The following is a 25175-nucleotide window of genomic DNA, read 5'->3' as shown; positions in this document are numbered from 1 at the left end:
GCGTAACTATCCTGCTTAATGATTGGAAATGTCATTTATGGGGCAGTGGAGTCTCAATGCTTAAGGCTCTGGGATTGTGATCAGAAGATGGAGGGGTTCAAACCCCAGTATCACCGAGATGCCACCGTTGGGCTCTTGAACAAGGCTCTTAACCCCCTCTGCTCCAGGGGCGCCATATCATGGCTGACCCTGCGCTCTAACCACTACTAGCCAACCCCTAACAAGCTGGGATATGTCAAGAAAAGATTGTCACTGTACTGTGAATTCACCATCTTCGTTTTCTTAATTTTTCCATAAGTTCAAAGCAACGAGTCATACAGCATTTGCTTGAATTAAAAATGCTAATATCTACATATCATTTCTAAAGCTTACTAGTTAAACACAAGTTAAATAATGTACTAACGACTCTGAAAAGCACATTACAGCCTTCTTTCCCTGGAAGATGTCCAACGATAGACAAGTTTCTGAAGGCTGTTATGAGAGAGAGAAAATTGGGTATAAAACGTTTTGAAAATCGTACATGTTTTTCGACCAATTATACCGCGAGGATACAGATACTCAGCCTTGTTCGCCAGCAAGCTCATTTTTAAGCTCTCGGTCTCAGCCTAAATGGAAATATTCATGATAGACACCCTGCATCGCTGACAAACGTCTTAAAATAGTTTCCTGCCACACGGGCCGGGCTCTAGCATTCGGGAGTAAGTAGCGTCAGACATCAACATGAGTGACGCGAGTGGCTGAAAATAAGGATTCAGAAATGTCAAGTGTATAGTTACAGCCTGTTTCCCCATCCTGGAATATCCTCATCTAGCTTCACCTCCTCTCCATCATCCCGTGCCTTCGACTTCCTGTAGAACACGTGATTTTTATTTGCGTCACCGTCCGCGACACGGGCGGAAAACTTTGCGCATTAAAAAAAAAAACAAAAACAAAAAAAAACAAGGAGGTATTTAACTCATCCGTGATTACAGCCTTTCTCTGGCTACGTACAGGACGTACCGTTCTAAGGCAATCATCGCGGATTAATTTGCAAGCTAATAAACCGTTCTTCGCCTGCGTTCCTCGTTATTAACACAAGTCCGCTTTAAATGTTCCCGGGTCGGTAAGAGTTTCGAATAAAACCCTCGGTTTTGTTGTGCGCCTCTCTTCAATCATCGTAAGTGCCCCGTTAGAAGTCTGACTCATGGGGTTACGGCAACAACGGTTTGATTTTCTGAGGAGTAAAACTACAGAGATCTTGTTTCTGGCAATAGAAAAGCTTTTACAAACTCTAACAAGCCCCCAAACGGTACTTAGAGGCAACTTTGTGTTAAACGTTACATCAGAGCGTGAGAGAACACGCACAGCTTCATTTCTTTAGTAGGGTTTCAACGGCGATGTTTACTTCCTTCTGTACTCTAGGGAGATGCTAGCGCCGAGGTTAAAGACATAGTTTCACGAGGAAAAAAAAAAACAAAATAAAAATACAACATACACAATGTTCCCTTTATTAAAAATCGGATATAAGGACGTGTCCAGGTTTGAAAGTTCCCTTCTTATTAATAGGACTTCTTTCTGATTGCAGTGGAATTAATGTCGTGGAATTGAGTTTAATGTAAGGAAGTAATAGAAATTTTATATTGAATTTTTTTTCTTCTTCTTACATTGAACGCTCTGCTACAGGATTTTTTTTTTTTTTTTTTCTTCCCGCAAAAATAGTTTGAACAGATTTACTAAGATAAACAGACGTGCGTGTGCTTCTGAGAACGGCCGAGATTCGGTTAGCATCCCGCCGAAGAGCCGATCTCAGAGGATGAGCTTCCTGAGCCGGTTTAACCGGCGCTCCACTATTTCACTCCATTTATTTTAATAATGAAACGATTCGCTCTCCTCGGGGTCTGATCCAAAATGAAAAAAAGATATGGCTGGTGAACTCCTCTCCAGGTTGGCGAGTTTCAAACGACAGTTTTACAGAAGAGCACCGAGCGAACGAGAACGGGCCACGTAAGCGCGAGTCACGTGTTCACGCCATGGATACGTTTTTATACGTGATATTCAGATTATGTACCGTGCATTAAAAGAACGCAGAGGATATGACAGGGTAAATATCAGCGGTGTAAGTGTGAACCGTGTCGACTTAGCCGCTGAGGATTCTTCATACCGAGCAAATGCAGCTTGGTGTGTGTGTGTGTGTGTGGGGGGGGGGGGGGGGATATCGGAGTGGTGGCATTTTTCTATCAGCGTGGGTCACGTCGCTGAGCCACGGCGCGTTGTGAGAGAGAACGAATCTTCGGCTAAGCCACGGCATTTCATCTGAATATGTTGAAACAGCAGGTCGCAACGTTGCTCATAATGAAACGCGGCCTCGTTTCATTGTGCTCTCGAAATGACTTTCCGTGAAGCTGCAAGGGGGGAGGAAAAAAAAGTGGCTGGGAATTACAATTCGATGTAGTTAAGCTGCAGTAATGGCAGGGGCAGCCTGGCACTGAGCCAGAGGCTGACCTCATCAGCTGGAGGCGGCGGTGGCAGAAACGCAACCTGCAGTGCTACGCTCACTCTCACACACACACAAAGCCACAAATAAACAATGCCAGGGCCATGCCAGGCATCATACATGCATGCAAAAGCACAGCAGTGGCATCATGAGTACACACACACACACACACACACACAGTTTTCCCAGACTATTCACATTCAGCACTTTGTACCTTCTAGGCTCTCATGATTAATCCCTGATCTCTAATCTCTGACGTCACTCTACGTGAGATGACTACTTCTCTTAATCTCACATTTTCGGTCCGCTACCGAGTAACCAGAAAACAACGGCTTCCCTTCGTCACTCTTTTAGGGTTTCTCCCTGAAGCTACGGGTACTCTATTTTAATTTAAAAAATATATACAGTATCTCACAAAAGTGAGCTCACGTTCTTGTACATATTCGATGATATCTTTTCATGCGACAACACCGAAGACTCACACGAAAAGATATAATCGAATATTCCCAAAAATGCGAGCGGTGTACTCACTTTTGTGAGATACACAAAATATCATTTTTTAAAATTCCTTACTTACTACGAATAACCTGTCAGACGGGTAGGACGTGAATTAAAAAAAAAACAACAATAACGGATTAAGCTGTGGTTCTAGCAAAAGTATTGTATTAAGTCGCTGAGAAAACCGTGTGACTTCCAGTCCGGAATACCTGCGTGTGTTTGGATGCTTCCCGTCAGTCGTTTTATAGACGCTACGCTATACGGGTCACTGTAGATCCTGGGGGCGGAGCTTCGTGAGCATTGGACGGGAATCGCTCAAATGTCGGACCCACCGAATCGTTAGAGACTTGAGCTTGAAAAAGAAAAAGAAAAAGACTAACCTTACCTAATCCACCTAGTAGCTAGTCCAAGTACACAATGCTTAAATATTCACGCTCCATGGGGCGGTCTTGGTTCGGCTGCAATTACAGCTACAAGTTTTCCGGAGTATGTTTTCCAGCTTTACATCTGGATCCTGATGTTTTGTTTTTCTGGCAAAATTGCTCAAGCTCTTGCCACACAAAGTCTCGCTACAGATTCTCACATCAGGCTCGGCGAACGTTCGGCTTCTTAGTTTTGAACCCCTCGACGTAGCTTTGGCGGTATGCTCGGCGCCGCTGAATTGTTGTCGGAAGGCGGAACCTCTTCTCCGATCTCGAATCTCTCGCAGACTGAATCGGTCTTCCTTCGAGGACCGCCCTGGATTCGACTCCACCCGTCGTTCCCTCAACCCTGACCACTTTCAGTCCTTGCTAATGAAAAGCACGCCCTTTCCACAACACAATGCTCCCACCACCGTGCTTCACACCGAGGATGGCATTCTCAGGATGATAAGCAAGCGCTGGGTTTCTGCTAAACGCAGTTGAGAAGTTTAAGTGTGTGTGTGTGTGTGTGTGTGTTAGGAGAGGGGGGTACTTACACAAGGCCTTGTATATATATTTTAGCTAAATGTTTAGCCTCTGAGGCAAATGTTGAATCAAGAGTGTGTCAGAGAGTAAACAATACGATCCTATGATGACAAACTATGCAATCTTGCTCCAGAACATATGGAGGGCTCATGTCTTAAACATGTTTGATTTGTTATGACAAAAACGAACAAGAATTCTGTTGTGTTAGGTAACCGGTGATGTGATTAGACGCCTAATAGATGCGATATGTCTGTCGTCTCCTTCGCGTGGTGTGATGACGAAACCTGCTGATTCTCTCCAGACTGGAGATACTGAGGCCTTTTTTTTTTGTTTTTCTCCTTCTATAGACTAAGTTATTATTATGAACACCTGAAAAACTAGCGCCTCAGTGTATGCTCATGTCTGTGATAACCCATCGTCCTTGAATAAGATAAGACATTCTGGAGTGATCTCTATTTCTGTTACAGTGGTAGCTTAGGCCCAGCTTAACGTTCCTATAGCGTGACCTTCAACTTGTTGTTTAAAAGGTCCGAACCTGGATTCCTGCAAAGCTGCTTTGACAACAACCGCTATATGAATAAATTGAAACGGACTCGAAAAAAGCGCACTGAAGTCGCACTTGGCTCTCCAGGTTTCGGCCGCACGCGGGACCGGCTTCTTCCGTCATCGCTCTCCTGCTCCGTTTAATAACACTCCGTCGATCAATGAAACCCTGAGGCTTCTCATACAATTCGACCCACCGGTGATGATGGATAAATAAAAAAAATAACATTGTGACGAATAGGATTTCTCCCCCAGCCTTCTGTCGCTCGAATCCAATCAGAGCCCGGCTTCCATCAGCCGAGAAATGACATCACACACTCGAATCGGTGTGCTCTGGCAGTACGCTGTACGATTCTAATGGCCCTAAACAGATCTTCACCTCTTTTCCATCCAGAGATAACAGGATTACCCTTTCTCTGTCTTGCTTGACCTTTCTAACTCTGCTCCGGTCTCAGCTCAGCAGCTTTATTAAGGGGAAAGTAGCTTTAAATGTGACAACAAATGTTTCACTTTGTCTCTAGGAAAGTCTGGAGGACTTATGTGTGTGTGTGTGTGTGTGTGTGTGTGTGTGTGTGCGCAAACATTCTAAAGTTTGGACCCGGACCTAACTGAAGGGTCATGTTAGAGTAATAAGTGTGCTGTATAGTTTCACAAAAACCTAGAAGCAATCAGTGCTAGGCCAAGTTCCCGAAATCAACATTCCCTACTCACGATCACACACACACGGACCGGTTAATACATCTGGGGTTTTTTTTTTTTTTTTGGTTGTTTCTTTTTTTTTTTAAATATTGAATGACTTGTTTTGTAACTTCTCACGTAATGTTTGGAAATCATTTCTCGACTTCACATTCAAATTTCACATTCCGCTTTCTTGTGTCCGGTCGATTAAGACGGAAAACCTTTTTCCCGGATGTCGTTTGAGGGCGTTTTATCCGTAAAAAAAAAAAAAAAAAAGAACACCACGACGCCATTAAAAAACGATTCGTTCGGACTTCGTTTTCCATGACGGCGTAGAGAAATTTGATTGTGAGTCATTGAAAGTTTTACTGATGACCTGGTAATGACCGTCGTTGTTGCTACGAGGTAACGAGTCATTAAGTTCGCCTTGGCTTTCTGGTGCTAATCAAATCCGACTTGGTTTCGGATCCGAAACCGTGGTGCTGTGGTTGGGCTCAGGCTCAGACAGAATGTTTGTGTTCAAAATTTCAGGCCCGATTAAGCTCAGTCGTGAATGGGACTGTATATATATCACTAATCAGCGGTCTTACTCGAAGATGTCCAACAAACAAATATCTCTTGGTTTAAGGTGAGAAATGATGAAAGCTCACCAGACTCTTCTTGAACCATTTTAACATGGTCTTTATTATTTAGATTATTTACCTATATGAACATGGATTCAAGATCAGCGGTCTGACATTAATAAGCGTGTGAGATATGAAAGCACAGCTCATTGGCATTAAACTTGAGATTGGTGTGACGGTTTGGGGTTCTACCTCATATTCCTGTGAGAACTTCAGGTTGTCATTGGCTTTGAGTCTCTCCAGGTGGTCGGCCAGGTCCATGATGGGAATCGGAGGGTGGCTCGCCATACCTGCAGATACACGAAATCCGGCAATACGGCGTTAGCATGAAGAGAAACCCCCTCCCCCCAACCCCCCGAATGTTATCCGTAATCAGAAAAAATTCATTCGAGAGAAAAGGTGTGTCATAAGAGATGGAGAATATGAGTATTGTTAGAAGAATCACTCAAAGCGTTTAGCATGCTCTCAGATGATGGAGACAGAAGCTGATGGAGAACTCCAACTGGGCATTCCTGAGGTGAAAGAAGAATGTTATTCGCACGCAAGCGGCGTCGGTAGTTAGCGTGGCAGAAGGAGATGAATAAATAATGTAAACAAGAATAACAACAACAACAACAACAACAAAAATAAACGACATAAGCGCTGGATGTTCGGCTTTTGAGCAAGTGACATGGAGCTCCAAGTAAAGCATTATGGGTTAGATGGTGGGAAGCCTCGATGGAAGTCTGAATGATTGAAATGGAAGAAAAAAAGGAAGACGATGAGGAATTAATGAGGAAGAAATACAATGGCGTGTGTATAAACGAGACCAACTAACTTGACAGATGGAGGTTACTGGGGTAACCGGAGGCACCGGAACCTGCGGAGGAAAGGGGGGCGCGGCGTAAATCAAATGTCGCTGAAGGTTAAAGCAAATGTGGTGATCACACATCCTAAGATTAAACACCAAGCTGTACAAACAATGCAGACTCGTATGCCGTCAACGAGACGTTTACCTACTCCTCGATTTTGTTAGTAAAAACACAAGGTGTTACATGCTAGTAGCTGACGAACACTAGCGTGCAGGGGGGAAAAATGAGCAACTGAACATACGACATCGATCACAAAAAAACAGCAGCAGAAGTAAACAGGTATCCGAGAGACTGGAGGACGAAATTGTGAGGCCCTTTTTTTCACACTGAGAGAAAAATAGAGCGGACGACCTTAACACTTGAGGCTGTTTAGGCCGACGACTGACTGCAGATCGTTTCAGACTTGTGGGAGATTCGTACGATGAAATTGCGTACGAGTGACTGGGTCAGGGTTGTAAGAGTGAAGAGTGGAAGAAGGGGGGGGTATGCCTAGATGGATGATGGGAAAAGTGGGAGGGGTGTGTGTTGGGGGTGTTGGGGAGACGGTGGAAGCAAGGCTTTAATAACCAGTTTGCATAACAGCAGATGGCGTGCAAGTGAGAGATAGAGATTCACTAAAAGGGAGAGAGAAAAAGAGAGAGAAGGATGAGTGTGTGGATGCAGCGGGAATGGTTCTTTCATCCGAGTGGATGACAGAAGTAGGCATTAGCTAATGGAAAAAGCATCCAAGAGTGCCCATTTAGCGCCACTCAAGATCCATTTCCAGGCACGACGACAATGGAACTGGCACTTGCCGAGTGCAACTGTGCTGACATCGAGCACCCTTAAGATGAAAATGGGAGATGGACAGAGCGAGCACATTGTGCAAATGAAGAATTTAAAGGGGGGGGGGGAGGAGGAGGAGGACGTGTCAGACTAATGTAGTGGCCTTCGAAAGAGTTCCAACAGTGTGTTTTCACTGGAAGAGAAGTGGATGTTTGGGCACACTTGAAGAACCAGGGCAGGATGGTGAACCTTTCTAAATGAGTTGTTTCATAAGTCTGAATAACAAACAAGACCAGATAATGGTCTAAAACACCAAACAGCTTGTAGGGAAAGTTTTTCTTTTTGATTTTCTTGTAGAACAGATCTACAGGAACATGCCCGTCGTCGTCCCCCGCGTTCACTTCCTCTCGTAGACCTTTCTGGCTGGATGGTTTGGGTCTTAGTGGCTCTCACCTTGTCAGCCAAGGTTAAGGGGGAACAGTTATGTTCACAGCTCATCGACTTCCACGTCCCCCAACCCCCTTCTCTCTCTCTCTCTCATTCCCTCTCTATTTCTTTCGCTCCATTCCTCGCAAACACAACGGCTTGCGTTAATTCATATTTCACAAAAGGTCAGATCTGATATTCTTGAAAAAAAAAGAAACTTATAATTAGAAATCTCACGATTAGCCGGAAAAACCCGGAAAGGAGATCTTAACTTCGCTAATGTCTGACTATATAATGCAGCAGTGCTAAGATCTTTCATTTGTTGCCCTTTGCCGTTCGTTATTTTCCGCCCGATGATAAATATAGTTAGACCAAGTAGCTAGAGAAGCATTTGATATCAAGTTATGATACCCGCCCAGTCATAATTCCATCGTTCTTGACTAATTTAAGTCTAAACATAGACCTCTTCGACTGTCAAGGTTACCAAGCCGCTATCTAATCTGGAATTTAATCATGTCAGGGGGATCGTTGTTGTTGGTTTTTTTTTTTTTGCACACTTATCTGGCCATAAACTTTAGAATCTTGAAGGTCGGAGTCTGATTGGTTATTTGCGCTGCCATAAATACACGCTTCCTTTTGAAAGGGCGACAAGATTTTCAACACGATGAGCCAAGGTACCAAGGTACAGTCATTGGTTTCAGGTGGTTCTTCACCACAGAGGTCATCTGTGGTGATGCTTACAATATTTAATCGTTAAACTTGTACAGTGGTTGAATGTGGAAGCGCTGTCGACCTTCTGTTTTGACGAGTCAGCCATCCTACGAGTCCATCAAGTGACTCCAATCATCCGTAACACAAGTTATGGTACATCGGCTGCCTCCGCAGCTAAACAGACACCTCGAGAGCTCTTGTTAGTGCAATTAGGAATGCATTCCCACCATACACACACTTCAGCACACACATGGGCATTCCCAACATATACCGACTAGAACTTTTACTATTAAGGACTTCACACACATCAATGGTGTTACAGTGCTTGGCCCCTGAACACTGTATTCGTAGTACCTGATACTTTTCTAGAGGGCGTGATAAGCTACTCAGCACTTCTGAAAAGTAATCAGCCCAACTGAAACACTATTTTAACCCAAAAAGCCAGGAGATCCATCAGATCCAATTGGAAACATTATTTCAAACTATAAATGTGTGGACAGGGAGATCATAATTCTGATGAAATTCTGACCATCTACTCCCAAAGCAGATGATCTGACCCTTAAAATGTCCCTCAAAACATTTTTGGACGGTTCACAATTGAAGCGTTACACATGGGAAAGCCTCTGCTGTAGCGTCCCACGTACGTCTCTCCCACAACGCCGATCTGAACGAAGAACGCTTAAGGCTTGTTAGGGAGAACATTTTTCCAAGAGTGAACGTCCAACATGAAGCCAGACCCTGACGAACGAGACGGAGTTGGACTCAAACTGACCCGATTACTGTGACGAGATCACCGGAGGAGGACAAAACAAGCCGGATAGGATATAAACAGAACAGACCCCTGATTTAAATGGAGGTGATGGCTGGTGAGGATGAGGATGAGGAGGTGTCACTGTTCTTACCGGGAGTTTGGAAGTTGAGACGCCGTAGCTCCACTGGATCGGTGGGATGATGGGACGGTATTTCCTTACTGTTGGGTAAACTGCCTTTCCGAGCCTCTGACTCAGCTCGTTTCCTAAAACAACACGGGAAATGGTACTGTAGCAAACATCCAAAATAACACAGGCATTATTTTCATTTTCAATCGTTTTCAAAAACCGTCTGAGATCGAATATTTTCCAGATACCGTCCTCTGGATAGGTTAAGTGAATGTAGCATACTGTTTGTTCTTCATGGTCAATGGCTAGCTCTCTTATCAGTCCGTACAGGATTTCGCAGGGGTTTTTTTTTTTGGTTGTTGTGATTTTTGCAGCCAAAAATGCTTGATTTTGCTATTTGGACCTTCCTTACTCTGGACATTTTGGTCAATGAAATTTGGCTGGTCTTGAAGTGTCTCAGCATCTCCTATCCATCAATCAGAATCAATGGATCCATCAATCAGAATCAATGGAACCACCAGACCAGCAATACTCCGACATTGTTTTGGGGGTCTACCATTCTACCTTGAGAATATGTATGGCACTGCTACTATGAGTGTATTAGGCAAACCTATACAGTAGATATATATATATATTTTTTTTTTTTATTGCCAATATGTAACTACAAGTGTACATTGGTGCTTCTTTAAAAGAGCTGTTGATTACAGCAAACATGGCTACAAACATCCTTTGACAACTATACTCTACAAATTGCTCAAATGGGGTCCGAGCAGAAAAGCTCGGACCAAAGCAGCAACGTTCCCTACCAGAGCTATGGACAATAGTGCTTCGAAAGACATATTGACTTTGTGATGTACTGCAAATCGAGTCGAATCAAGTGGAGAAGGTGCTTCAGATGGTGTCTCCATGCATCCCGCAAGTGGGACACCGTGCCAGTGCACACAAAGCCAAGTTAAATTTCAATTTAAATGCCATTTTGATCCTAGCTTAGCTTGGAAAGCTATTTTCTACCTAATCTATAAAAAAAAAAAAAAAGGAATGTGTTATCTTTTCAGAGATAAATCCGTGAAAAAGCAGACTGTATTGTATGTATTTAACCCCTATCTGGTCGGTGCGCTTACTACAACAACGGCTGATTTATTTAGAAACTAGAACTGTTTGACCGCTTGAAGCGGTGTGCTAGAGTACGGAAGACACGACCATTTATAATGCGTAGGATTTCTAGTAATGGAATCAAGAACCACCGGAGCATGGATTTATATCCAAGGGTTATTTGGTAACATTTGACTGAAGGGCAGTGTTCATAAGGCTACATAACACCTCCATAAGCTCTTCACTGACAAATAACTACTAATAATAACCCGTGTAAACATATACGGACATGCCAACGGGCGTCGACCGTCACGATTTCCTCTTTGTTGACGTGCGATGAGTTCTAACACTTCCCAGGCTGACTTATGGTAGTCATAAAGCGTCATAACTCAACCATACGCCAACAAAACAAAAAAAAGCAGTCTATATGACAGTAGATGCGTAGTCTTATAAACACTGCGGATTATTCCTACAGTTTATATACAACTCCGTCGTTCCTCTCCGTCTTACCTGTCAGGTTTGCTGCTCCAGAGGAAGCACAGAGAAAAGAGAAAATTGGGTTTAGATTATGAGTAGCAGGTGTCCTTAAGATAAATGTGAGTTTCTTCAGCACCGTTTCCTGTTTATGCTACAAGCCACGGTCTTTCTTTTCTTTTTTTTTTTTTACGCTCGGTCTAAAGCTGACATTTCCCAACACTGTCCTTTCAGAGCTTCTTTCTTTTCCCTCGTCGGCGCAACGTCGGCACTAAAATAGAAACGATGCGTTCTGTTTCTCAGCCTCGTTCTTCTTTACAGATGCGCCGCTCAATTATGCTATCTAGAGTAGCAGTCTGTATTTCTGAACACTGCAATTTTGTGAGCAGGTGGATCCACTGCTCGGGAGCTGCTTTGTATTCATGGCGACGTGCGTCTTGCGAATGCATGGATGCCTTTTTTTTTTTTTTCTTTTTTCCCTTTTCACCTCTTTCACGGAAGGAGAAATGAGAAAACGGGAAGCATCTAGGAAAACCCATTGTTTACAATGATTGAGGTGAAACAGTCTCTTTTTGTGGCGGCGTTTTGTAGCTTTCTGAGATTAGCATCGGTATGCACGCCGCTCGACTCGTACGCCGAAGGAAATGATTAACTTTGCTCTTTTGTGCTGAGCGGTAGATAATCTCATAAAGAATAACAGCGACAGTATGAGTCGTTTGTGCGCTATGTGGGATGTCTAAGGTTGATGACATCGACTCTACTGTTGGTGTTTAAATCTGCCACAAGTACACACACACACACACACACCAAAATGCACTGTATATTCAGGATCCTGATGTCATAGGTGGCCTCTTTAATGGCTGGATAAATTTACAGTCAGGCCTCAAGGCCAAGCCATTGAAAACCCTGAAAAGCAATGGATCATACCGTTGAACACAAGGCCTAGAGCTTTAAAATCCATTTCCCATTTCTGTATACTGAAGTGGGTTTGTTTAAGCAAGGGATAAATCACTTGAGCGAGTGCTACTATAGGAAAATAATCAGTGACAGAGTGGTGATTAGTATTTATTTTGCTACTATAGAAACCACAAAAACACCGCTCATCCGACACTGTTTAATGGATAATGTTGGTGTTTATTGGAAAATGTTTGTGTTCGATGGTAAATGATGTCGTTTTGTGAATTTCGCACTGATTATTCCGCACGTGTATGATGCACACAAACCTGAATCTCTGGTTCGGGCTCACCTCTTGTACAGCAAAATAGCGATGACTATGCAGATGATGAAGACTACAGCCAGGACAGGCCCCACTACCCAGATTAGGCCTTCCTCTTCATCGATGATAGGCTGGGGGTCAATATCGGCCGAAACCACCGGGTCGGAGTACGGGCTTGTGGCGTACATGGTCTAAAGGACGACAGACACATGAGGTTATGACTTAGAACCAATCAGAAGAAGTGAAAGACCAAATTTGATTTACATATATATATATATATATATATATATATATATATATATATATATATATATATATATATATATATACAAAATCTCTACCACATCTTGTTTGTAAATAAAACCAGACACATAACTAATGTGATTAATTAATGAATCAAACCTAAATGGATTCACATGCTGTGTTGAGTACTCAGTGGTTTGTATAATACACACAACTGGAAGTTAATTTATCCGTCTCGGCTCAAGCCGCTAAATAGAAACGTCAGGAAAATTCAAACAATTTACATCTCATAAAACATTCCAATGAAACGTCACACAAGTCGACTTCATCGTGGGTGAGCTGAATGACTTAACATTATTCTTCAATTTGAACTAAAAAAAAAAAAAAAAAAAAAAAATATGGAGATGAATGGAAAAAAGTTTTTTTTTTTTTTTTTTTTAATTTAAAAAGTGAACAAAATGCTATCTTAGTCTTTATTTCTCACTCTGTCTCTCTCGCTCTCTTTACTTTATCACCCCTTTACTAACGCTAACTGCAGCACCAGCGAAGGCAGTACAAGGCTGAATTAAAAATACTGCTCATCAAATACAAATTCTGTGGGTTTGAGAGAGTTCATTCTCTCTCTCTCTCTCTCTCTCTCTCTCGCTCGCTCGCTCGCTCATTCTTTCACACATACTGCAGCCGAGTAGATAAGGCGTCCCGTGTATCTGGTGCTATTAAAGAGAAGGCAGTTATCTAGGCATTCCTGAGACTGACAGTCCTCTGGGGCCTCCAATGCCTGCCTGCCAAGTTTAATTCTCACACACACACACACACACACACACACAAACACATGTTCGTCTTACTATCCTTGTGAGGACCTTCTATTGACATAATTATTAATGCAGTTAAATAATGCTAAATGCCTACACCCAAATCAAACCCTAACCTTAACCTCAATTACCAAAAGAAAACCTTTTGAAAAGCTTATCATGATTTTAAATTACATTAACCAAAGCTTTTCCTCGTAGGTCAAAACTGTCAGATATTCCTATCCTTGTGGGGACATTTGGTCCCCACAAAGATACAAACACGCCCCTCCCTAAGCATGCGCACACACACACACGCACACACAGCCTCTACGGATTCTCTCATCTGAGTGAGACATGCAAATCTTAACACACACAAAACCAATTTCTTCGACTCAGCTGAGCCAAAAGCTGAAATTCCCCCGGAAACAGAGAGCGAACGCATGACGAAGGAGTTTATCAGTCAATTTCCGCTGCCAGTCGGGGAAGAAAAAAAAAAAAGAAAAAAGAAAAAAAAAGCATGAAGATGGAGGCGGATATGGAAGAAAAACCCTCACATTTTCGGATATCTCCAGCACGGCCAGAACAAAGAAGATGTATTCATGTCCGTTGAGCAGCTGCTTGTTCTCGAAGTCTCCGTACATCTTGTTGTCTCCGAGGGTGAACTCAGTAGGCAGCTCTTTGAAGAACGCGGCGATGTAGGGTTTAGCTTCGGCCTGTCTTCGGAAACGCACACCTCCACTCGTCCGGTTTATCTCCCTCAGAAGCTAACCATAGAAGAGAGAAGGAGATAAAAAAAAGAAGAAAAAAAAGAGCTGATAAAACCAACACAAACATATTCATAAACACATTCATGAATGATCTGCATTTATATTTCTTCGTCTGTAGACACTTTTATCCAAAGTGAGAGAGAGAAAAAAAAATCCAATCCAAGCAGAAACATGAGCAGCTTATGGTTCAATAACGGCTTTTCTCCGATACGAGAACCCTTTTTTTTCTCCGACCCGGGAACTTTTTAAAGAACTCGTAAACTTTAGGTGCTTTTCCACCCACGACGGACCAGAGATGTGTTTATTATCTACCAGAGTAAATACTTTTCTCTGGACCAGGAACTATGGGGGCGGAGCTCACCGTACTTGACGACACCGATTGGTCAAATGAGCACAGAATGAGCACGACATTTTCCATGCTCTAACGGCATGACAAGATGCTGGAGGCAAACAGGAAAAACAGACTCGAGTTCTTTACTTCTTTCTTTCTCTACATTTCTTTTGTCTTTCTTAAAGGTGCAATAGTGCGATTTTTTGTTTGTATTCCTTACTTAGCTGGAAAATTATTTATAGACACTATTCTATGGGCCACCTAAGATCCTGGGGGCGGAGCTTCACGGACATGGGCAGGAATCATCATCGGAAAAAAAACAATACCAATCTGACTTACTTATACTTACTTTTACTTTTTTCTTCTCCTTCATTTTCTTTGTGATTTCCTTCCTTCCTTACTATTTTTATGGCCATACATTACATTGAACCTGACTCCTGACTGGAGACTGACCTTTTACACTTGAACACTTATATTGGAGAAGCTAGGACTGAGATAAAAAGAGGTTATGTGAGACAACAAAGAAACAAAAATGAATAGAGTGTGTGTGCGTGAGCGCGCACGCGTGTATGTGCATTCGTGTGTGTGTGTGTACAGGCTTTAGCTCTAAGGCACACGGACAGTGTGATAATGTCTTCAATCTTCCCCGCCTGACCCGTCACAACGCGCTCAATCCCCCTGCCCTTGGGCCAACTTTCGAACTATTTCTGAGCGCAAATATTGACAGAGGGATAAAATTGTGAGTGTGTGTGAACATGCCCTTGAAAGGTGAGTCGCTTCTCGTTCGTAGCTTAACACGTTAACCGGCATGGACGCACACAACTGCGACCTAGTCATATAACGGATACGTTTCGTACAAAATCGGTATACTTTTCGACTACAAAATCGATGCTTAAATCCACATCTTCTACACAGTCTATCCCAAACGGTTTCCTGTTCGCTATACGCCCACGACACAGGATAAATAACGATAGAAGAACCTATGTAGTGCACTGTATACACAACTGAAACTCCATCAAAACAACAACAACAACAACCTGTTAAAATGAAATGTTAAAATGTGCGTTTTTTTTTTTCCCCCTTACTTTATGATAGAAATAATAAAAAGAAAAAAAAATGTGCACACACAAATGATACGTTATTTTGCACAAGTCCCATCATGCCTTAAGGCTTCGTCGGTATGTCAATGCAGAGTACACATATTTATTCATGCCCAAAATAATACGCCACGGTGGGTGCAACATGTCAATAAAACTTCCCCCGTCACTGCCTCTCTTTTATTCTCTCTTTCGCTCCCTCTCTTAATCATGAGCGTCTGCACTTCAAAAGAAGAGGTAACACATTACGGTGTTAGCGCTCGCGCTGTGCCCATTAGCCTATCAGGATCCATTTGCATATGAATGTGGACCTGCTTGCTCTTCTCCACAATGTGGGCAGCAGAGGCGGAAAGATGGAATGACTGGGCTAAGAGCGCCGAACTCTCTCTTTGTCTCTGTCGCTTTTCTGCATCCCGAGTGGAGCTACTTTCCATACCGTCATCAATGTCTCACATCTCAGCGCTCTGATGTTTCAGCATTGCGCTAACTTGTTTTGATGAAAAACTAAAGGCAGGGGGGGGAAGAGACATTATTTGGAAATACAATGTGCCTGAAGTTTCGATGAAAAAGATTTAAAAAAAAAAAAAAAAAAAATCATAAATGAGAAAACGGAAGGTGATATCATTCCTACCTCCTCCAGGTTCATCTCGTCTGGGCTGTCCCATGGTTTGCTAAATTTCCCAGGGCGCTGTTTCTTCAGAGGGACCACCACAATGTAGTATCCCCTACAGAGAGGAAAGCGTAACCATGATATATAGCATAAACATTTGCATCAAAGTTCTCTCTCTAAAAAACAAAAACAACAAAAAACCTCCTTTTGAAGGTGTTCATCCATTCGTTCGTTTGCGGCAAGCAAACGAGTTTAGTCATGAAGGAATCGAGGGCTTGCTTTAGAGAAGCACACCACTGTTCAAGATTAGCTAATCGATACGAATAAGCCTTTTCCCATTCGTCTTCGAACGACACTGGATTAAACTCGCTCAATAAAAGACTGAACGTGCAAATAAAAATCCTGAACTTGTTGTTAGCAAATAAACACAGTCTAATTTTGTAGCTGTTACCGTGTCGATAAACCTTGGCTAGCACTTTAGAAGGATAAAGAGGGGCGTCTCTGGCTCTGGATCTAGCAGCTGTCTGGCGGAGATGAGTGGGGTTTCCCCAAGAAGAGGACAGGGAGGAAGATAAACGCTACACCAAGGGTAGAACGAGTGGGCTGGCTGCAACAACGCTAGAGCTAGCCAGGAAGCCAGAACGGTGCCGTGATCAAAGCTAATAGCTGATTAATTAGCTTAGGCCTTGGCAGAGAAATGACAAAACAATGGCGGGATCAAAGAAAGACAGAAGAGACAAGATCATATGAAGAAGACGCAGAACTCACTTGACTTTCTCAGTGGTGTGCACGGAGGGCAGTTCCACAGTGACCATGCCGTCTGAGTTGGTCTTGCCGATTAAGTAAGGCTTGGTGCGCAGGATGTCTGGGGCGGTCATGGTGGAGACGCGGTGCTGCAGACCGCCAGCGCTGTTCCCCCGGTTGGTCAGGAGGAAAGAGTATTGCGTCTCTGGCTGCAGATTTGTGATCAACTTCTGGGTCAGTTTCCCGTCCACTTCGACGCTCTGGCCATTATCGTACAGAATCTACAGCGACAAAGACCACACACCTCTCAGACCGGGAACCTAGCCAACCTTTTAAACCTTTCAATGCCTAGACAATCAAGGGTACTAATTGGTTAATACACAAAGTGGTCAAAAGTATGTGGATGCCTGACCCTTACAGCCATGTGTGGTCATTGTGTGGTTCTTCCCCAAACTGTTGCCACAAGGATGAAAGCACATAATGGTATAGGAGGTCTTTATATGCTGTAGCATTAAGATTTCTTTTCACTTGAACTAACAGGCTGGAATCTGTTCCAGCATGTCAATGCCCCTGTGCACAAAGCGAGGTCCATTAAGACATGTTTTGTCAAGGTTAGAGTGGAAGATCTTGAGTGTCCTCCACAGATCCCTGACCTCAAACCCACTGGGCTGAACTGGAACGCCGACTGTACACCATCAGTGCCTGACCCAACTAATGCACTCGTGGCTCAATGGACAAATCCCCACAGCCAAACTTTTGGTTTGGCCATATATTTAGATATTTAGAGCATCTTCTTCATATACATAAACCACCGAGGACTCTAAGGTCATCAAGTCAGATGATTTTAGATGTTCCTAGGACCAGATTAAAACTGAATGGTGATCGGGCACTTGCGGTGGCGGCTCCTAGGCGTTGGAATAACTTCCAGCTACACTTACGATTAGCATCTTCTCCGGGATCTTTTAAACCAAATCGACTCGCGTCGGCGTTCGGTTCAACTGATTAACGTAGAACGAGGCTCTCGTTTATTTTTTACGCGTTCCGTACATTTCCACCATTGGTTGGATTTCCATTATTGGTTGATCATTTCGATTCTTTCTGGTTGTACAGCACACTGGTCAACGTTCGGTTGTTTTAATCGTGCTTTATAAATGAAAACAAAACAGAAAACAAACAGATATAGTGTAACACTTTTCAATGCACTAGGGTGCAGCCAAAGGAGCATTTTCTAGAAATCTCTTACGGTGAATGGTTGGGCAGGATTGTAGTTGTCTGGAATCTCCCAGGTAAGCAGCACTGAGGTCTTCATGGCAGCTTTCACATGAAAATTTTTTGCAAACACTGCTAAAAGAAAGGTGGAGTAGATGATTTAGACAAACATGGCCAGCACAAACGGTTCTGTTCTGCCTGTGACTTTCAGAGGAGTGGCCACACACTACAACCTTACCTTGTTTAACACTTCTTCCTTCTACACAGGACTAGACAAGTACTTTCACCTTACCTTTTATTTACTCAGCAGCAGCCACTGGCTCACAGATTTCTACCCTTCCTGACCTATATCTTATTTTACACAAGGAATTTAAGACAGAGGATAGCCCCGGAAACTATCTGCACTCTTCTTGAGAAATCCACTGCTCGCTTGAGGATTAGGGGGTAAAAAGTTGAGCAGGGTTGGGAGAAGAACCTGGTTGGTCAGAGGTTGATTCGGGGAGTGTTGGAAGGGTTGGTTTGGTCCTCCTACCTTGATCGAGTGGTTGAGTTCTGAACTGGATGCTAGGGCTATAAGGCCCAGGGCCCTTGCTGGTGAAGGCACACATTTTGATATCGTAAGTAGTGTCGGCTCTAAGACCATCCAGGCTTACGGTGGACTCGGGGGCAGTGATAAAAAGCTCAGACGGACTCCTGGGACTGTTGATGTCTTTGTATTGAAGGGCGTATTTGATAATGACACCATTGCGCTCTGCGAGTAGCACGGGCTGCCAGGTGACCTGAATGGTAGTCGTGGTGGCGCTCTCGGCCACGATGCCTTGTGGGAAACCAGAGGGTGTGTCCTCGGGGGTTGTGATCTCTTTAGTCGTTTCCTCACCAAAGCCCACCTTGTTGCGAGCCGAGAGGCGGAAAATATAGGACGCCCCCTTGTGAATTTCTTTAGTGGTGTAGTGGTTCTCCCGCTCGGGAAACTCGATGACCGTCAGCGGCTCGATATCTTTGCGTCCAAAGCGGAGCCGGTAGCCCTGGAGTGGCCCATGTGTATTTGAAGGAGGGTGCCATTGGAGCAAAGCTGTGCCCATGTTAGTGGGACTGACCATCAGGCGAGGCTTCTCTGGAACTGGTGGAAAATAAAACAGAAGGTGAATGAAGAACGAATCAAATATGCGCGTCGTATCACATATACACGTAGTATCGAGGTCCTGTCAGCGCGTTACAATCAGACGGCCGCTTTCTAGGTAGGCGGCCTGTCTGGCTAACATCTGTGCACTAACAATATAAGGACTATCCCAGTCAGAAACACTGCTCGTTGAGATTTTGAAGGCAACATCTTCGAAAGCACCCTTCTCTATGTAGGCAATCCCAGAATGTTGCTTACCGTACTAAGTAAAAATTCCTAGGAACGTTTTGATAAGCATGGAGCACCAAACTGTCGATCAAATCTAGGAATACATTTACAAATGTAAGTGAAGTGCTCACGGCTTGTGGTCGTGAATTGTTAGAAGTCATTCTGTGGTTGAATTTAACTAGTTAATGCAACAAACGTGCTTATGTAGCTAGCTTTAGGTCACTTTTCGGCGTGCATTCCTAAGGATGCTGTAACAAAGTCAGCTGAATTCAGAATAAAACACACCTTACATGTGCTCATTCGGATACATAGATAAACAAATAAAAAAATAATAATACATTCACAAAGACAATTCGATTCGGACACAAAGTTCCGCTATTGTTTCATTCATCACTGTGAGGCATTTTAAGGTCAAATTCGATAAATAAGCACAATTACAACTGCTGCCATAATCGAACGGGGCGATTGCCGCTGTTCGCTCTTAAAAGCCGCAAAGGGAAACGGTCTCTTGGGCGTATTTGTATGCTGCAGTTGCATGATGTGAAACCGTTTTACAGGGTAACTCATTTAAACTCCTACCTGCACCCATGGTTGTGACCACTTTGGGCTTACTGCGAGCTCCATCACCTTTTGTCGTGTAGGCAGCCACTGTAACTGAATAAGTGGTCTCTGCCTGCAAATCTGTCAAGACCATTTCCTGCAGACAAAAGAAAGAAAGAAAGAAAAAAAAACCCAGACTTAAACTCCTAATGAAATTGTGTGGATTGGAATAATAGGGCTACAGTACGCAATCATGGACAATTCAGGAATACAATAAGCATTTAAACACACAGAATAGGAACGTTCTATACTGTATACTGTACTAGAAATACCATGCATGCTAATACAGAAACCAATATGTACTGCCATGACTTGGACTTCGACTATATATATATATATATATATATATATATAATTTCCTTGAATGATCGGTTCATACTGCCCGATGCATGTAGAATGGACTACATTAACCGAACTGATCAAAGATTCCCTAACCGCACCGTATTAGTTTGTTCGGAACATGCGGTGAATGCAAATCAGCCGAAACACAGCCTTTACAATAACCGTCTGTGCTTTTACACACCTTTCAGCTAGCCTTTGTCTCAAAGATGGTAATATATAAAGAATGTAAAGAGGTGTCGGAATTAATATGATTCACTTTCAGACACTCTTATATGTACTTACATATTCAGTTGAGTCATCATACTCCCACTGGATAAGATGTTTGAGCGAGAAAAGAGCGAGAGAGAGAGAGAGAGAGAGAGAGAGAGAAATAGATGCTGAGGTATGTGTAATGTTAAATACAGGCACATACACAGAGAGAAGATACAAATACAAAGGAGAAAAAAAAAAAAAAAAGAGAAATTGCATTTCCCTTTGCAGAGGGTAAAATATTAGATCTTAATGACGTTTCACGATATGGTATTAATATATAAAGAAGTCTGATGACAGATACAAACTGCTTCAGTCAGATAAAACCTGCAGAAGCTCCTCTGGATGGATGAGTATGGGCAGATTTCATCACTATTTTCTAAATGAGACCCATGTAGTCATGTAGGTATCATGTAGGCATTGTAATGGGAAAATATATTGGTTCTGTCACGTCTATTATCAAACGTATATATCTAACAGCGACAAGGACATTCCAATTTCCATCTTCCATTCCCCTCGCACGGCTACTGACGACGTCACTTACGCGATTTCGTCTTTTCTGTGTTGACAGTGAAAACGATCCAACTGCAACATGAGCTGCTGAATGCACGGGTTACTCATGGCGAGGGTCGGGAGGGTTACTTTAAAAATGTATTCCGTTACAGTTAGAAAATGTCATCGGTAACGTAATCCGAGTATCACAATATGAAAGTAACGTAATCTGATTATTTTCGGATTACCTCAAGGCCACGTATGTAAATAAGGTCAAGAGAAAAGCAATATGAAATTGAAATACTTTTATTAAGCATTACATTAGTATTACATCCACAATGGCTAGGGTGACTCGTTTAGAAATCCCGGCCGGACGCTTTTATTTTATTGTCTATATTGTGTTATGTCAAGAGATTAAGATTCATTTCTTTGGTTTTAAATGTAAAAAAAAAATCAAATCAAATAATGTAATCCTGATAGTATTTCCGTTTTTTTATTCCCATACAAAATGTACCTGCAATCTGATTAGAGGTACCGGATTTTCCTGATTACGTAACGCCGTTACGTGTATTCCGTTACTCCGCAAGCCTGCTCATAGCCGGGTTAAGTCGTGTTATGTTTTATTAGGACATAAATGGTCACGTTTAGGGAAAAAAAAGAATTCCGCATGACAGTGTGATATGCAGGTGTGTGCCTACCTGAGCATCATCAATCAAGATGTCCTTGATGGCAGAATGGCCCACTGGTTCCCCATTAAGCATCCTGACATAATGCACCTGGTAGCCGCGAATTTGCCCGTGATGTCTGTTGAGCACCGGCGATCGCCACAGCACTTTAACAGACGAGGAGTTGACAGCCTCCACCTCGACTTTACGAGGCGGGCCACTGGGAACTGAAGGAATCATGGGATAAAAAAACAAAAAGGTCAACATTACAGCAGACCCTTTTCCCTCTGACCGGACAACTCCCATGAGCATAGCGGGGTGAATAAAAATCTACTGTTAACAAGTTTTGCATGACACTAGTATTTCAACATTGGCAAAAAAAAAAAAAAAAAAAAAAAAAAAAGGAAAAAAGGAAAAAAGACAACCCCAAAAACAGGTCATAAAGGTGACCTCTTTTTTTTTTTTTTCTTTTTTTTTGCAAGACATTCAAAAAATGAATTTAGTGGACTCAAAATATGGAGTAAAAAAATGGTAAAATATATATATAAAAATAAGCCAAAGAGGGTTCTTCAATGTTTTGAAGCCCCCAGAAAGAGTTTGGCTTGAATGTGTTGAAAAAAAAAAATGAATAAAAAATTGAGAAAAAAATGTCACATGGGCCATTGGTGAAAAAGAAAAGACTTCCTTTGTTTTTCTTTGCCCCTCACTGTCCGTTTAAGTTTTTGCTTGAAAAAGTTTGGAAAATATATATTTAAAAAAAAAAAAACTAAACAAAGTGGATCAGCCAAGTACAAATAGCTTTTTGTTCAAAAAGAAGAACATTTCGAATTTCAAAAATGATTTTTGAAATGCTGATCAAAAAAAGTGTGAAAAGAGACAGTTGGGACTGTTGGAAGCTTTAGGCCTGGGGTTCTTGGAAAGAAAATGCCATGTTATTGTTGAAATTGTCTTGTTTTAGATGCAGAAAAAGAAGCTATTCAAAAATTCACCATAAAAAAATTCAAAATAAATGGCTGTGGTACTGTTAAAATGTCAGTACGGTGAGCAGAAGCATCACAAAATAATCCAGGTTAATGGGATTAGTTGTAAAATAAGAATTGCCATATTCTTTTAAGCAAAAGCAGAAAGGAAAGGAATCAGGAGTTTAAAGGTGGCTTGGGCAATAGTCTGCCAAATGCAGGATTTAGGAGTGAGAAACGATTCAGGGATGGGGGGGACAGATTAGCAAAAAGGCACAGCGTTTTTGGCAAAACATACCATCCTCCTCTGTACGAATGAGTTGTGGTAGGCTTTCCGGCCCTGCTCCAACATCTGTATGAGCGGTAACTGTCACGCGGTATTCCGTCCATTTTTCCAAGTTTTCCAGTAGGTATCGTGACTTTTCTGGCAGAATTTCCTTGATCTCCTGTAACGAGGTGTCTTCCCCCTCTGTAGCAGCGTACTGAATGGTGTATTTGGTAATGAACCCATTCTGGAGCTCCACAGGTGGTGGCTTCCAACTTACCAGAATACTGGTCGAACTGGAACTAAAACATGTCACTTCCTGAGGCGGGGCTGAGGGATCTGGTAGGTCCATCCATTCCAGAAAGATCAGAGTTTTGATGTGATTGGTCGTTTTGAGTTTGGTTGAATCGATTTGCCGTTTTCCAGGTTCGGTTGTGGGGTTACGGTAGCAGAGGTTGTTGTTTTGTTTAGTTTTTGTGGTTGAAATGGATGTGGTGGTGGTGGTGGTGGTGGTGGTGATGGACAAAACAAACATAAAAGAAAAAGGAAACATAGAAAGGATAATAAAAAAAAAAAATGAGGATGGGATCACACAGACCAAAATAAATGTTTTGATATAAATGGTTATCAATAAATGGGTCTCACAAAAAAAAAAAAGGATGGCAAAGAAATAAAAAATGTCAAAGACATCTTAATGAGGATCAACAGAATAAATTCACAAAACATAAAATACACATGGTGACACTAGAGGGGCAAAAAGAAACCTTCACAACACAGACCCTACCACGTAAAGCTAATTAGTTTCCTAACTCACTATTACTAAAATACCTAAAATGTCAATTTAACTGAATAAATTCTCCAGCTCATCTGCTTCTATTCAACACTTACTACATTGACTTGTCTGAAAAATAAAATCTGTCAAAATCAGCTAAGCATGACTATTAAAAGCCCAACCCGGCATTATATACTCCAAGCAGTTACCATCAATCCAAAAAAGTAAAGGTTGATGCACCAGCTCTAGCAGAATCGAAAATGTTGCATTGCTCACCAACCTTTCCGAAGCCTGTTGGTTTGAGGTAAAAGCCTGATTTAGCCAAGAAAACAGGAATGGCATTTAAAGTCCTAGACTGTGGCATGCAGACAGACTCTTTCTTACTCTCCCCAAAGAAACAGGCTCATCAAGTTTACTTCCCAACATCTGAGAGACTGGGCTGCTGGACTGATACTTACCTGATCTACACCCTCATTAAGAACCTCATTCTTCAAAAGACCTCACATGTATTCAAATAGTCTTTACAAGATAAAGCGGGGCTGTGAAACTTACAAAATGAAGTTCCCCTGTCTCTTTCCTTTCACTGCCAGAGCTTTTAGTGAGCGCTCATCAAACGGTCCGAAGCTCAATTTAGGAAAGTTTGATAAACGTGCCAATCATACAATTTAGCTGTAACTCAATTTAAATAAATGAATGATAAATGTGAGGTCTGTTATTGGACGGAAAGCTGTCTTTTGCTTCAACTGTTCAAAGTTGCATTTGAGCTTTCTACGGCGTTTCGTGATCTCGAATTCGGTTATTGTCTAAGAACAATTCCAAGTAAAAGTCAAATTTGTAAAAAGTGCAAATGCAAACGCGGGGGAGAATTACGGCTAACGAACAACGTCAATAGGCAAGGCACAGCATATCAGCCCCTCCCACAAAGACCTTTCAGACTGTTAGAGTATGGAACAGCATCACTAATTCAACACTTTATTACTCTCCTGGATGGTTTTTTGTTTTTTTTTGTCATGTCCTAGAGGTGGGGTTGTACTGAACCAAGTGGCCTTGTCTATTGACTTCACTGACCAGTTTCAGTGCCCATACAAGATTTCCCATTGGGTGGACACTTTAACTCATGAAACATCAAATATGGGCCTGGGATTTTCTAAACAGTTCCATTTTCCAAAACCTTCTTCTGATCTGGAGCGTTTAACCTTTTCGAGAGTTCAGACAGAAACTTAGATGAATGCTTGGGAAAATGGAAGGCTTCTGCTTTACAGGGGGGAGACAGGAGTTTGGGAGAGGACCTACGTGTCTGCGGCGTTTCTGCTGAGATCTCATTGGTGTAGGCACCGGTGCCATGCCTGCTCCGGGCTGCCAGCTGGAAGGTGTAAGTGGTGAAGGGCCGCAGATCCTTCAGGAGGTAGGTGGTGGTGGGTTCAAAGCTCACACGTTTCTGCAGGAGCAAAACCATGGCGTTTGAGTACACGGACTACAGCATCATTGTTAGGTTGTCTTTGCTCACAAAGCAACA

The 25175-nt window shown here is 42.5% G+C and overlaps 1 protein-coding gene across 6 annotated transcripts in view; it reads right to left on the bottom strand.

Annotated features, from left to right (window-relative positions):
* LOC108260822 (protein tyrosine phosphatase receptor type D) overlaps positions 1–25175 on the bottom strand; it is a 416825-nt gene that overhangs the window by 25434 nt on the left and 366216 nt on the right. For 3 of the 6 annotated variants that reach the window (XM_053677696.1, XM_053677695.1, XM_053677700.1), the window contains 14 exons: positions 24953–25097; positions 22921–23226; positions 21697–21890; positions 20540–20566; positions 19895–20012; positions 18500–19087; positions 18002–18102; positions 16783–17039; positions 16036–16129; positions 13764–13973; positions 12206–12366; positions 9418–9530; positions 6580–6621; positions 5955–6052 (listed from right to left, as the gene is read on the bottom strand). In XM_053677696.1, the coding sequence (XP_053533671.1) occupies positions 5955–6052; positions 6580–6621; positions 9418–9530; positions 12206–12366; positions 13764–13973; positions 16036–16129; positions 16783–17039; positions 18002–18102; positions 18500–19087; positions 19895–20012; positions 20540–20566; positions 21697–21890; positions 22921–23226; positions 24953–25097 (2454 nt within the window). The remainder of the gene's footprint in view (positions 1–5954; positions 6053–6579; positions 6622–9417; positions 9531–12205; positions 12367–13763; positions 13974–16035; positions 16130–16782; positions 17040–18001; positions 18103–18499; positions 19088–19894; positions 20013–20539; positions 20567–21696; positions 21891–22920; positions 23227–24952; positions 25098–25175) is intronic. The other 3 variants (XM_053677697.1, XM_053677698.1, XM_053677699.1) reach the window with 3 other exon arrangements.

Source organism: Ictalurus punctatus, chromosome 29 (genome assembly GCF_001660625.3).
Source record: "Ictalurus punctatus breed USDA103 chromosome 29, Coco_2.0, whole genome shotgun sequence".
NCBI classification, from domain to species: Eukaryota; Metazoa; Chordata; class Actinopteri; order Siluriformes; family Ictaluridae; genus Ictalurus; species Ictalurus punctatus.
The sequence above is the reverse complement of the archived record's forward strand: the minus strand, read 5'-3'. Positions and strand labels throughout refer to the sequence as shown.